At 36.4% G+C, this 14,341-nt stretch overlaps 1 protein-coding gene across 6 annotated transcripts in view; it reads left to right on the top strand.

Moving 5' to 3' along the window:
- USP32 (ubiquitin specific peptidase 32) overlaps positions 1–14,341 on the top strand; it is a 125,654-nt gene that overhangs the window by 47,517 nt on the left and 63,796 nt on the right. For all 6 annotated transcript variants that reach the window (XM_059669718.1, XM_059669722.1, XM_059669721.1 and 3 more), the window contains 2 exons: positions 3,948–4,107; positions 12,442–12,573. In XM_059669718.1, coding sequence (XP_059525701.1) covers positions 3,948–4,107; positions 12,442–12,573 — 292 coding nt within the window. The remainder of the gene's footprint in view (positions 1–3,947; positions 4,108–12,441; positions 12,574–14,341) is intronic.

The following is a 14,341-nucleotide window of genomic DNA, read 5'->3' as shown; positions in this document are numbered from 1 at the left end:
TGTGTTGATAGCACTTGGTGATTTCCCTTTCTTGCTTTTGAGCTTGGCAGTGCAGTTTTTGGTAGTGGTTATGGTGTTATATTTTACTCAGTATTTCTATGTATTTGGTGCAGAGGATTAGCCTCTTGCATTTTTGGTTCTGACATATTGACTGGAAGTTGCTGTGATAGTCTCTTAATATTTCAAGACAAACTGGCTAGCTATGTGTTTTTCCCCCCTCCAATAACAAACATTTGCTAGTCAGAAAAAATGTAATCTAACCTTTTCAGGCTGATTAATTGGATTTTTCCCCCCCAGAGATGTCAAATGTGTTAATACTCTGCTCATTTTGGGGAAAAATGTGTATGTTTTTTATTTTAATAAGGTTTATAAAGACATTCCCGTTTTATAGATGGGAATTAAATGTGGTTATCACCCAGTTCTCTAATTTAGGCACAAAAGCCGGTATATATATTAGATGATAATTAGTGCTATAGGAAAATATAAAATAGCCCTGGCCAGTTTGGCTTGGTGATTAGAGCATCAGCCCTTGGACCAAAGAGTTAAGGGGTTTGATTCCAGGTCAAGGGCAGGTACCTCAGTTGCAGGCTCTATCTCTGGCAACCAATCAATGTGGGAGGCAACCAGTCAATGTCTCTCCAACATAGATGTTTCTCTCTCTGTCTCTCCCTCCCTCCCTCCCTCCCTCCTTTCTTCCTTTCCCTTCTCCCCTTTCCTCCCTCCTTCCCCCTTCTCTTCCTTCTTCCCTCTCCCTCCTTTCCCCTCCCTTCCTCCTCTCTTCCTTCCACTCTCAAAAAAAAAAAAAAAAAAAAAGAATCAATGGAAAAATATCCTTGAGTGAGGAAAAAAAAAAGATTTAGGTGGTGATAAGGAGGAGGTAGCTGAGTGTCAGTATTTTGTATAGACTAGTTAGGAAAGGCTTGTTAGATAAAAAGACATTTGAACAAAAAATTTAAAGGAAGTGAGAAATAAAACCAGATATCTGGGGAAAGCACTTTCCACTAAGAGAATATAGCTGAGGCCCTGAAGTGGGAGTGTACTTGACATGATTAAGGAGCAACAAAGATGCCAATTTAGCTGGAATGTAGTGAGCAGGCTATATTGTAGGAAATGAAGTTGCAGAGGTTGGGGGAGGGGTGGGATAGAGTTAGGGGTACTATATATATGACCCTGTGTGAGTTCTTTGACTTCACCCTTAGTGAGATGGAAACCATTAGAGAATTTTGAGCAGACGACTACATGAGTTGTGTTTTTGTTTTTTTAAATATGATCATTTTAGCTTTTATCTGTAGAGTAGGCTGGACAGAGTCCAATTGAGGTATCTGAATGACCCAAGTAAGGGGTAATGGCCATTTAGATCATGTGTGGCAGGCAGTAAGGTGATAAGTTTTTAGATTTAGATTCTATATTTATTTTGAAGGTAGAGTTGACAGGATCTTTTCTTGTATTGATTATGGGCTGTGACAGAAAGAGAAGAGAATGACTAAGGTGTTTGGCCTGATTTAGTAAATGAGTTGCCATTAACTAAGATGGCTAAGACCACTAGAGAGGGAGGTTTGGGGCATAATTAAATTTGAGAATCATATTAGACATTCAAATGGAGTTGTCAGCTATCCTTTTTGACATAATAAGTTGGAGTTCAAGGGAAAGGATTTATTGGCTTATAAATAGAAAACAAAAGGATTTATTGGCTTATAGATAGAGATTGGCAAGATGAAGAGGAATCCAAAACAGGTGTCCAATGAGTATAGCCTGTGAGGAGACCCAAGAGTTAATAGTGTCCTGGAAGCCAAGTGATTAAAGTGTTTTAAGAGGAAGGAGTGTTTAAGTCAAATAAACTGAAAGGTTAATTGAGTTGACCTCTGATCACTGAGAAATGATCATTAGATTTGAAGGGTAGCTCATTGTTGTAGGTCCTGAGGAATAAAAAATCATTGGAGTTAGGTTACTAGAAGGAATGTGCTTATAAGAGGAAATTGTGATGGGGAGAGGCTTAAAACTGCACTTTTGGGAAGAGCAATGGTTATTTTAAGAAAATGATCATAAGACTTTGGTAGAAAATATCTGGGGTAGTGTTTTATGAAGGACACGAGCTTTGGAAGGGGGAAGATCAAAGAAATTAGAGGTCAAGGTATTACAACATTCATATGTAAGGCTATGAAAATCATTAGATACTTAATGGGTGATATAAACTCAACATTATAAATGGGCTAATTTTACCTGATTCAGCTATTTGATGTATTTACCTGCTGTAATTTCTGAGTAATGTATCTGATGATTGAGCTTTTCCAAGAATTGGTAATTTTCCAAATTACCAAGACTCGAGCTTTTCAAAGTACCATGTTTCAGTATCAGTTTTCTTAGAATAGGCTTATTTTTTAGATCTTCCATAATGTTTTGTGTGTTTTGCACTCCTAAAAAACCCCCCAAAACTAAAAAGAAGCACTATAGCTAAAAGATAATGGACCTAGCACCTAGATTTAAGAGACATGGAATGGGTCTCTACTTTTTCTGTCTTGGCTTTATTAGCCTTGATAAATGATGTTTGTTATAAAGGAAATCCACATAGGAGTAGTATTGTTTTTTTTTCTTACTGTATATATGTTTTAAAATAGAAATTCATATTTTTTGTTTGTTTGGTTTTTACTTATTTAATTTTTTTTGTTAATCCTAACTCAAGGATATTTTCCCATTGATTTTTTTGAGAGAGTAGAAGGGAGTGGGGGAGAGATAGAGAGAAAAACATCGATGTGAGAGAGACACATCTATTGGTTGTCTCGGGCACGCATCCCAATCAGGGCCAGGGAAACTGCAACCGAGGTATGCGCCCTTGACCAGAATCGAACCCGGGACCTTGAACCCAGGACCCTTCAGTCCACAGGCCAAGGGTCTATCCACCGAGCCAAACCCGATAGGGCTCCACCATATCTCTTTTAGGTTATAAGTTATTTGTATCCCTTAATATCTATTGAGTGTCATTCCTAATTGTATTTCCTGGGTGAGTTGGGTCTCCCTTTTTCTCACAGTAACATCTGGCCCTCACTCGACGTAAGTCCTGTTGTCTTCCAAAGAGATTGATTTGTATAGCCATGTGATGTTCTGTCCCAGCCTGGGTACTATTTTTCTCCAGAGATTTAACAAGGCAAAGAAGTCTTAGTAAGGAAAGAAAGCAAAGAAATAGAAATATACTTGTTTCTTTTTTGTATTCTAGTTGACTTGTGAATACTAGTACATGTTTTCATTGATGCCTTCTGGTTGAGGACTCTGGGAAAGTTGTTTTTTTAAAAAATATATATTTTATTGATTTTTTTACAGAGAGGAATGGAGAGGGATAGAGAGTTAGAAACATCGATCAGCTGCCTCCTGCACACCCCCTACTGGGGATGAGCCCACAACCAAGGTACATGCCCTTGACTGGAATCGAACCTGGGACCCTTCAGTCCACAGGGCGATGCTCTATCCGCTGAGCCAAACTAGCTAAGGCAGGGAAAGTTGTTTTTAATTTGCCAATGAAACTTAAAAGAGCACTTAAGTTTCATATGTGTTTAATTAAAATATGCTAATTTCTCAAATATATGCTAATTTAGATTGAGGTGCTAAATAAGAGGGATAAGTGAAAATTGGGTTTATTAAATATTAAAAGAAATGCAGTTTACTGATTTCAGGATATACCTTAGCAAATAAAATATGACTTATTAGTAGCAATGTACTACTTTCATGAATTGATGAAATATGTTGTAATTTACGTATAGATTTCGAGCAAATGGAAGTTCTGAAATACAGTTGTTTTTGAAAACACCTTGATTTCCAAGATTACAAGATAATTTATTTAGATAATTCTTCCTTTGTAGATTAATGTCAACTAATTGCAGATTTCAAGTTGTGCATGATCCAAGTAAAATACTTTAAATTTTGACTAAACTATGCTTTTTCTTTCCTAATCATAGGGTGAAAAGGTAAACTATGAAAAGTTTAGAAATTGGCTTCTTCTAAACAAAGAAGCTTTTACCTTTTCTCGTTGGCTACTGTCTGGAGGTGTATATGTGACCCTCACCGATGATAGTGATACTCCCACTTTCTACCAAACTCTGGCTGGAGTCACACATTGTAAGTAATGACATTTCATTGTTTCCTGTTCACTTTTTAATGCAATTGCCTATAAAGAAAAAATTTTTATTGTCAGTAGTTTTTTTTCCTTCTAGAGTGTAATAAAATGAAATGCTTTGCTGAAAGGGAAAACTCTTTTTTGTCTACTTTACGAGTATATTCCAAATGTGTGGGTTTTTTCCCCACAGCAAGCAATTCTTCAGCGCTCTACAAACACCATTTGAGAGTCCTGCAATTCATTTCAATTTTGACACTATCTACCTAGGGTTAGCATAGACACCACTAGGTTTAGGGCTCAGTGCCACAAGGCTGCCCCTCTGGTTGAGGACTCTGTCCCCCACTTCAGATACCAATCACAAGTCCAGGTTGTCACCGTACTTCTGACCAATCATCTGTAAATTAGAGGTTCCTATGAGTCCCTCCTTGGGTTTGATAATTTGCTAAAATAGCTCACAGGATTCAGGGAAATGGGTATGAGTACTGATTTATTATATAATACCGGATATGTGAAAGGATACAGATGAACAGCCAGATGAAGAGATACATAGGGTAAGATCTGAAAGAGAGCTTCTGTCCCTGTGGAGCTGGGATAAACTAGACCTGCTAGCATGTGGATGTGTTCATCAGTCTTGAAACTCTCTGAACCCCATACTTTGGGGATTTTTATGGAGGCTTCATTTCCAGGTCCTTTTCCTCTCCAGATTGGGGAGTGGGACTGAAAGTTACAGTTTCTAATTATGGCTTGGTCTTTCTGGTAATCAGCCCCCATCCAGGAACCCACCAAGAGTCACCTTATGCAGTAAAACAAAAGGCTTCTACTACCCAAGAAATTCCAAGGAATTTAAGAGCTCAGATGCTGCTGCTTTTGTCATGTGGTCTCCATTTTTCTACAGTTTGAATTAATTTTTCATTTGCATTTCTGCATACTTCACATTTTATTTTTAATTTTTCATTTATTTTTTAATATATTTTATTGATTTTTTTTTACAGAAAGGAAGGGAGAGGGATAGAGAGTTAGAAACATCAATGGGAGAGAAATATCGATCAGCTGCCTCCTGCACACCCCCCACTGGGGATGTGCCCGCAACCAAGGTACATGCCCTTGACCGGAATCGAACCTGGGACCCTTGAGTCAGCAGGCCGACGCTCCATCCACTGAGCCAAACCGGCCAGGGCATACTTCATATTTTAATTGAAGCAATTAAGATGCATTTTGCCTTACCTTAGAGCAGGGGTCCTCAAACTTTTTAAACAGGGGGCCAGTTCACTGTCCCTCAGACGGTTGGAGGGCCGGACTATAGTTTAAAAAAAAACTATAAACAAATTCCTATGCACACTGCATATATCTTATTTTGAAGTAAAAATACAAAACGGGAACAAATACAATATTTGTATTTGTATGTGGCCCGTGGGCCATAGTTTGAGGACCCCTGCCTTAGAGTCTTGGAAATGGCTTGGTTTCTCCTTAGAAGTTACAAGTCCCTTGAGTACAATACTCATGGTCTGTTTATCTTGGGGTTTTTCTTAGTGCAGTGGACTAAATGCATGTTATTGGCCTTAACTGTGTCAAAAAGTTTTCAGCCATTAAAAGTCTACATTGTAAATACTGATTTATACATTTGATTTTCCCAGCAGTGAGCAGTAGGTATATGTTATTTTAGGATTGTAGGGTTAAAGTTATACCAAAGAGAAGGACCAAGGTAATTATCATATTTGAATAAGTTTTAACAACTTCATAGTATGTGAGGGCTTTTATAGAGACATATCATGTTTTAGGGGGAAATTAATTATGATATTTTACAAATTTAATGAACTTCTAAAGGTCAAAAGTAAGTTCTAAGATCTTCCTTTCTAAACCTTTTGCTTAAATAAATGATGTGAGATACAGAAAACTGATTAGTATTAAATTAAGGCACATGGAAGGTCAGCTTCCATTAAATATAAGGGAATTATCTAATTATTTTATCTACTCCCGTAATGCACATATTGGCCATAGAAATAAGCCAATAATAGTGTGTGGTAAAAACCTGAAGAAATAATATGCTTTTAATTTTCTATTATTTATAAAATTAAATTAAAAAATTTAAAGTTCAAATTGCTGGCATCATAGTTGATTTTTGTCATATTCTTGTTTCTTATAAGAGAGCTACCTCAAAATTAAAAAAACTAATCAATGCCCTAGCCAGTTTGGCTCAGTAGATAGAGCATCATCCTGAGGACTGAAGGGTCCCGGGTTCAATTCCGGTCAAGGGCACATGCCCGGGTTGCAAGCTCGATCCTCTGTAGGGAGCATGCAAGAAGCAGCCAATCAGTGATTCTCTCTCATAATTAATGTTTCTATCTCTCTCTCCCTCATCTTTCTTCTCTGAAATCAATAAAAATAAATTTTAAAAAATTAATCAACTATAAGGCCGCTATAATATATTAGTAGTTACCAGCCTTTATTGAGCATCAGAATTATTTGGGAAGGGTATTTATTATAAGTTCAAGTTACTGATTCTAATATCAAAGATACTTATTCAGTGCGCCCTAGGACTCTACTTTCCTAGATTTCCAGGGTAATCTGATGTTCATGGACCCTGGACTACATTTTGAGAAATACTGATATGATGTTGAGTTCTTCAGACTTTGGGTGAACACTCTGGCCCTGCCACTTATTATTTATGTAACTCTGGGAAATTTATTTAATCTCTTTGAACTTTTTTTCTTCTCTGAAGAACAGGGCTAATGATACAACTTACCTCATAGGTGTGTTATAAGGAGTGAAGATGAGGAAAATTTTTTTCCTTATCCATATTGGGTTCATTGGCTGGGTCTTTTAAATTAGACTGAAAAAAGACAGATAGGAAGAAAATGAAAGTTTATTAACATCCTGCATGGCAGCATTCATTGATGTATAACTCCAAGGAGTGGTTAGAATTTGAGCTTATATATCATTCTAGCAAAAAAATACATACAATAATTTTGTAGAGAAGTGAGGAGAAAAAGAGAAAAGGGCTTTGAACTTCTATGGATGGCAAAATGTGGGAAGGCTAAAATATGGAGAAACTAATGACAGATAGGGTTGTTAATGAAGTTTGTTATACAGATTCCTTCCTCTGGTGATAAGGATCTAGGGTTGTCTCTGATGAGTAACTTCTGTTCTTCCTGGTAGAGGGGCAGGGAAGATACCTTTACAAATTAGGCAGATAGGGGAGGACAGAGAGCTTTTCTTGTATTTGCTTTTCAATTGCCCTCAACTCAAAATAATCCTTATGCCAAATAATCCTTTATGCCAAAGTGCCATATTTGGGGTGGCATATTGTGCTATCCTTTACGAGTACATGAAATGATACTTTTGGCTTTTACAGGACTCAGCTCTATGCCTGGTATAGAATAGGTGCTTTACAATGAATATGCATCCTCTTGTATTATTGAAAACATACCTGGCTTGTGAATATCAGTGAGTTTCACCCACTGTTTCCAGAAACTAATTGTTTTGGGAGCAGGCAATTTTCTAACAAAGGGCTATAGACCAGTGCAAAAATGAGCTCCTCCACATCTGTGGAAAGTTTTTCTTGCTAGTTGGTTTTCTTTTATAATTTATAAAAATAAGGAACCAAATAAACAAGTTCAGCAGAAACTCAATTTGCTACTAGCTTCAGCAAATCGCTACTGTCTTAGTGGGCCTTACTATTAGAGCATTTTCACAAAATCAGAATTACTGTTAAACATCTTATAGAAATTCTGACATGGGCAGGTTTACATTCTGATGAATTCTCAGTTTCTGTCTAAGCAATTCACTACTGGCATCTTTATAGGCTCTTCGACTCAAAGCATATATGCTACTTTATACTTTTCAAATAATATGTCAGGAAAGTGGAAACTTGTGATAAAAATAGAGACTGTTATTAACTAATTTATAAGTAGACAGAAAATATTTATTTTACAGCATCAATAACTATTTAAATTTGTGTAATGAGCCAAGTTATCCAGGAAACATAAAGGAATTATAATATTTCACTTGTAAGTAATATTTATATTAGAATGCAGATGCCTTTAATTACTTTCTCACATACAATTATAAAGTGAAATTTTTTTTTTTAAAATATATTTTATTGATATTTTACAGAGAGGAAGGGAGAGAGATAGAGAGTCAGAAACATCGATGAGAGAGAAACATCGATTAGCTGCCTCCTGCACACCCCCCACCGGAGATGTGCCCGCAACCCAGGTACATGCCCTTGACCGGAATCGAACCCGGGACCCCTCAGTCCGCAGGCCGACGCTCTATCCACTGAGCCAAACCGGCTTCGGCTATAAAGTGAAATTTGAAGTCACAGTCAGTTGAACATACTGCCATATTTAATAAAATTTTATTCTCTTTTATATAAATCACAAATGAAACTGAGGAGCTGTTTGTAGTCAATACAGTTAGAATAATTAACTGATTTGACTTATACAAAATTTTAGATTTTGTCATGGCAAGTACATTTTCAGAACTGCAAATTTCAAACTATTGTTACCTTACCTCTTATTTAAATTTAAGATATTGAATTAGAACTTTAGCCCAAAGTTCTAGTTTTTATGCTTGAATAGATCTTAACCAAATGTTTATCAAGATGGTTATATTTATCTCTCATAGTTTGCTATTTAAATACTTAAGATTAGTTTTATAAGAAATTATTTTGGTCAAGTATAAACAATGTTCTTAATGACAAATTAATTTTTAAAGCCATTTATAGTGAAGAGAGACATAGACAGTGTTTGCAATAATGCTGAACATATTTTTTAAAAATATTTTAAAATTGATTTCAGAGAGCAAGATAGAGGGAGAAAGATAGAAACATCAATGATTAGAGAGAATCATTGATTGGCTGCCTCCTGCCCACTCATTACTGGGGATCAAGCCTGCAACCCTGTCATATGCCCTGACCAGGAATCAAACTGTGATCTTCTATTTCATAGGTTGATGCTCTACCACTGAGCCACACCTGCCAGGCAGTGCTGAACATCTTGGTGATGATGTTCAGAGTCATGAGAACATATAGATAGAGCGTAAATGTGTTCTATATAACTAAATGTTTGAAATAGGTTGGAATAGCTGTTAATTCATTCTCTTTTTTTCATATCGGAGAGAATAGTCCAAGACTAAACCCTGGTCTTTTGGCTTTTTCTTGAAATACCCTTTCCCCATCTGTTTTTTTCACAGTTATTTAGCTCCACATAGTGTTAGAGTTTGGAGACACAGACTATAAACTCAAAATGTAATTCATTTTACATACTTAGATCAGTGTATCTATCCTCTACTACTGAACATTGCATAGTCCTAGCCAAAAACAATCTGGCAGCTCTCTTCTTGAGTTTGAAGGCTCCTCCTTTAGATGCTAACCTTTGAAATGCCTACATTCTGTCTAACTGCCTTCTAGTTCTAGGTTGAAATGTCTGTCATCTTTAACATTCTTTTTTTGTCACTCCCTGAAAAGTAAAGTTCTTTTTTGTTTTTTGTCTTTTATCTTGGGTCCATGATACAGGTCCTTGTATAAGTTATTCTTGTGTTTGAATTATAAGAGAACACACAGTTTTTTTTGTTTGTGTTTCTGTCCTGTTATTACCTGTCTTGCCTACAGACTTTTTGTAAATACTCTTTTGCCTCTGCAAGACCTCCAGGGCCTAGCTGCTCACATGCTCCCTAAAAACCCTGTGTCTGTTGCCTCATTGTACTTTCCACATTAGATTAAAATGACCAATTTTTACTTTTATTAGAATCTAAACATAGTTGTTTGTTCACAATCATATCTATAGTTTTTGTCAGACACATAATATTATACTTTTATTACATATTTGCAGAATATTAAATGATTTTTTCATTATAGTTCCTGTACTTCTCCTCCCTCCCTTCCCTCCTACTTCCCGCCCCCCGCCCACCCAATACTTTGCTCTGTGGAAGGTTCAAATTTACCACATGCAGATTGGGTACTTTCTAGAGGAAGCACTATACTCTGTACGTTATCTCATTTAATCCTTCATTTCATCTCCATTTTGAAAAGAGGCAGCCAAGACTGTGAGAAGTTAAAGAAATTTTCTCAAGATCAAATGACTAATAGGTGTCAAAGTTGGGATGTTTGAATCCCAGAGTGCATGCTTATTTCCATTTTAGGACCTGAAAACAGTTGATTGACACAGTTATTTTATTCTTTAATCTTTTATGAGTAGCTTGTAATTGCAGATAAAAGGATTTGGTCATGTGGCAGTTGTGGTGGTTGTGAGCCATCTTCTTCAGACTGCAGAGAATCTTGCAGATTCATTTTTCTAGTTTCTTTTTCCCTTGGGATACTCACAAATGATTATTTTTTATTTCTCTTCAATAATTAATTTCATTTGATCCAGGCAAGATCATTGAATGATTGTCCTTTACCTACAGTGAAATAAATAATAAAATAACTATGATTTTTAAGAACTATGTTTTAATAACTGAGAGTGAATTTTCCTTAATGTTGATCATCTTTTTCATACAATTTAGAAAGAGTTTTTGAAGTTTCCCTAAAATGTATCATAAGAGTCAATAAGCTTGCTACCTCAGTGATTCCTTGTAGTAATAGAATCTGGATTCTCAGGTAATTAATACAGTATTTTGGGCTAATTTTAGGGCCATATAACTAATTTTGATTATTTTTTCTTTTCATATCTAATTCAAATTTACATTGTCTCTATTTTAGCATTTATTATCTCAACTAAAAATATGTATATTATTGTATTCCCTTGCCACATTTTAGTTTGTAGTGTTAAAAACTTTGAATACAAAAAAGTACTTCAGTGATTCTTAGACCATAAGCCGCTAGTAGATCTGCATGTCCCTCCTTGTTCATCCTCTTGTCTTGTTGTAAATTATGTAAGGCTTACAGCCATTTTAATTACATCTTAGAAGGTCATTGCTTTTGAGAAGGTTGCATCCTCAAAAATGTTGAGGAACTTTGTGACTGTTTGAAAACACTTGGGTATTTTGCCTGGCTTTTTAAAAATTTAGAATAAAATTATGGCATTAAAGAGTTTTTTCTGCAGCTGGAGCCTCTGACAAGGTGGGACTTGAGTAGGATTGCCCATCGTGCAGGACAAGAACTATTTAGAATGTTAGGAATACTGTATGCTGCTATTGTGAACCAGAAAAAAAATATCTATAGATGGGTAATAAATTAATTTCTATATAGTTTATAAAGTATATGTTTTAGGTGTTGGTTTATGAATTGCAAATAGAACAACTACTGCAATTATTACCTCTTTAAGGGAAAATAAGGTTAGCTGCCTTCCCTCTTCTCAGAAGTGTTTAGCTGTCAATTCATTCAAAGTGTTTGAGTAATAATAATATAATACATATAATTTACTATAGTTTGTTTTTGGCAAATATTTAATTAATGAATTGCAGTCTGTAACCCCCAAATGAATAGTTAACGTGAGCTTAAAAGGAAGCTCTAAAGCATGTTTTTAATTGGTAACCAGGACCAATCCGATCATTATTTTCCTCTAAATATGTTCTACTTGTCTTTCCACATTTCTGCTTCAGTAAAGAAATTGTGTTTTTTAAGGAGATTAAGGTAAAAAAATTGGGATGCAATTGGTGTGATTATTCTGTGTTCTAATTTAGTGTATTATGTAAACATCAATCAGAAATACTTTAGTACCTTAAAAAGGGGGAAAGCACATATAAAATATAACTATGATTAGTGTATCTGTGGTTTTAAAAATATATACCTTCTGATGAATGAGGAAAGAAAAATGTTCATGTTTTCATGATGCTCCTATAACCTGTCACATCGTAAATCCTCTAACTCTGCTAGCATTATTGAGTTTGTTACTTATATCTTCTATCATACTCTTTTTCATTTACTTAATAAATATTGAATTTGTAAGTAGTAACCATATTGATAGGATGAATCAGACATAGATTCTGCTCTTAGAATGTTTATAGTAGAGAGAATATGTATATAGAATCTTTAAATCCCAGATAGAGATTGAAACTGATAAAAAATAAGTACAGATAAAAAAGGTGTGGGATACCAAAAAGAAATGTTTCAGTTGTTTATTCTGCATACTGGATTTAAACAGTCTACTAAATGGGCAATTGCAAAAGTAATTTTTTATTTTAAAATCTTTTTTATGTTAACTTGAATTTACTTTTCATGCTATTTTAGATATAATGTATTTGTGTTTCAGAATTTTGTTTTAGATAGATTATGTGTTTTTTTTAGCAATTAAATTGGGAAATTAAAATATATCCTTAAAAGTTATATTATTAGGATAAACTGCCCAGAAGAGGAGGCTGAGAGGTTTTATAATTTTGTTTGATATGACTCTTAGTGGAGGAATCAGACATCATTGATCTGGAGAAACGTTATTGGTTGCTGAAGGCTCAATCCCGGACTGGACGATTTGATTTAGAGACATTTGGCCCCTTGGTTTCACCACCTATTCGCCCATCTCTAAGTGAAGGTAGGAATTATTCTCTTTTCTTCAAGTGTTTTTTGGTAAACAGATTTGAGCCCATCTCTTATTACTAACCAATATATCTTAACTCTAAAGGCCATAATATTACAGGTTTGCAAGTTTCTTGCAAATAGCAGAGTTTAGTGGAAAAAAACTAAAATGGGAATTAAGATTGTAGTTTTGAGCATCCTGTTCTACCTATGTTACCTTGCATAAATTAGTTTGACCAAGTCAGTGGCTATGAAGCTGTACTCCAAAGAGGTACCTTAGTAGCTGGTGCCAGGGATTAGGGTGATGGCCACTGAATGGGCAGAGCTCCAGGTTTTTGCTTTGTTTTATTTGGGTATGTTTTTTGTTAATCCTCACATGAGGATACTTTTTTCATTGTTTTTCAGAGACTGGAAAGGAGGGAGGGAAGGCGAGTAGAGAGAGAGAGAGAGAGAGAGAGAGAGAGAGAGAGAGAGAGAAACATAGATTTAAGAGACACATCAACTGGTTGCCTCCTGCACACGCTCCAACTGGAGCCTGGGTGCGAACCCAGGTATGTGCCCTTGACCTGAATTGAACCCATGATCCTTCAGTGGGCAGGGCTGATACTGTAACCACTGAACCACATCAACCAGGACCAAGGTTTTTTTTAGCCCCATTTCTTCCTCAATTTGAGTGCCTCTACTTTTTTTTCTTTTACGTAAGAAGTTTCCATTGCTATATTCTCCCCCCACCCCAACTACCAAAAGAAATTAAGAAACTACTGGACCATCTCTGAGGTCCCTGCTGGCGCTAAACTTTCCATTGCTATGACTTTCTAAAAAATATATATGTTTTTATTGGAAGGGAGAAGGAGAGAGAGATAGAAACATCAATAGATTGGCTGCCTCCTGCATGCCCCCCACTAGGGATTGAGTCCACAATATGAGCACAAGCTCTGACCAGGAATGAAACTGGCAACCTGTTGGTGCATGGGTCGATGCTCAACCACTGAGCCACACCAGCCAGGCGTGCTATGACTTTTTTAAAACATTAGGGATACAAAGAGTAATTATAGGTGATATCACACAAAAACATATTTGGAATCTGAATATTTGGGTTCTGCTTCTTCTGATCTTTTTAAACTTCTTCCTTTTGGGAACCCCCTTCTGAGTTTTTAGTTTTCTACTCTTTAAACTGAGGGTATGGAATTACATTCTTGGAATATATAATCTGTATTCTTCAGATTTTTAGGGTACTTAAGAAGTACTTGTTAGGGGAGCCAGAACTGATAAGGCCCTGGACTTTCACCCACTTCAACAGTACAGCTGTGTTTTTACCTTTTCTGAGTTGGAGAATTTGATAAATCATTTTAAATCAAAATAATTTTATTTCTACCTTTTACAAAACATTTTAAAACCACAGGATTGGATTATAAATCCCTTTTCTTTCTGAAATTTAAATACTCATTTAAAAAAGACTAGAGGCCCGGTGCATGAAATTCATCATGGCGGTGTGTGTGTGTATCCCTAGCCCTGCCTGCACCCTCTCCAATCTGGATCCCTCTCACAATCCAGCACTGCTGGCTCCCAACCGCTTGCTTGCCTGCCTGCCTGCTTGCCTGCCTGCCTGCCTGCCTGCCTGATTGCTCCTAACCACTTCTGCCTGCCAGCCTGATTACCCCCTAACCATTCCCCTGCCAGCCTGATCGATGCTTAACTGCTCCCCTGTTGGCCCGATTGCCCCCAACTGCCTTCCCTTGCCAGCCTGGTCGCCCCTAACTGCCCACCCCTGCAGGCCTGGTCGC

The sequence above is a fragment of the Myotis daubentonii genome, chromosome 16 (assembly GCF_963259705.1).
Source record: "Myotis daubentonii chromosome 16, mMyoDau2.1, whole genome shotgun sequence".
Classification (NCBI taxonomy): Eukaryota; Metazoa; Chordata; class Mammalia; order Chiroptera; family Vespertilionidae; genus Myotis; species Myotis daubentonii.
Note: the sequence above shows the minus strand (reverse complement) of the source record. Positions and strands in the feature narration are given on the sequence as shown.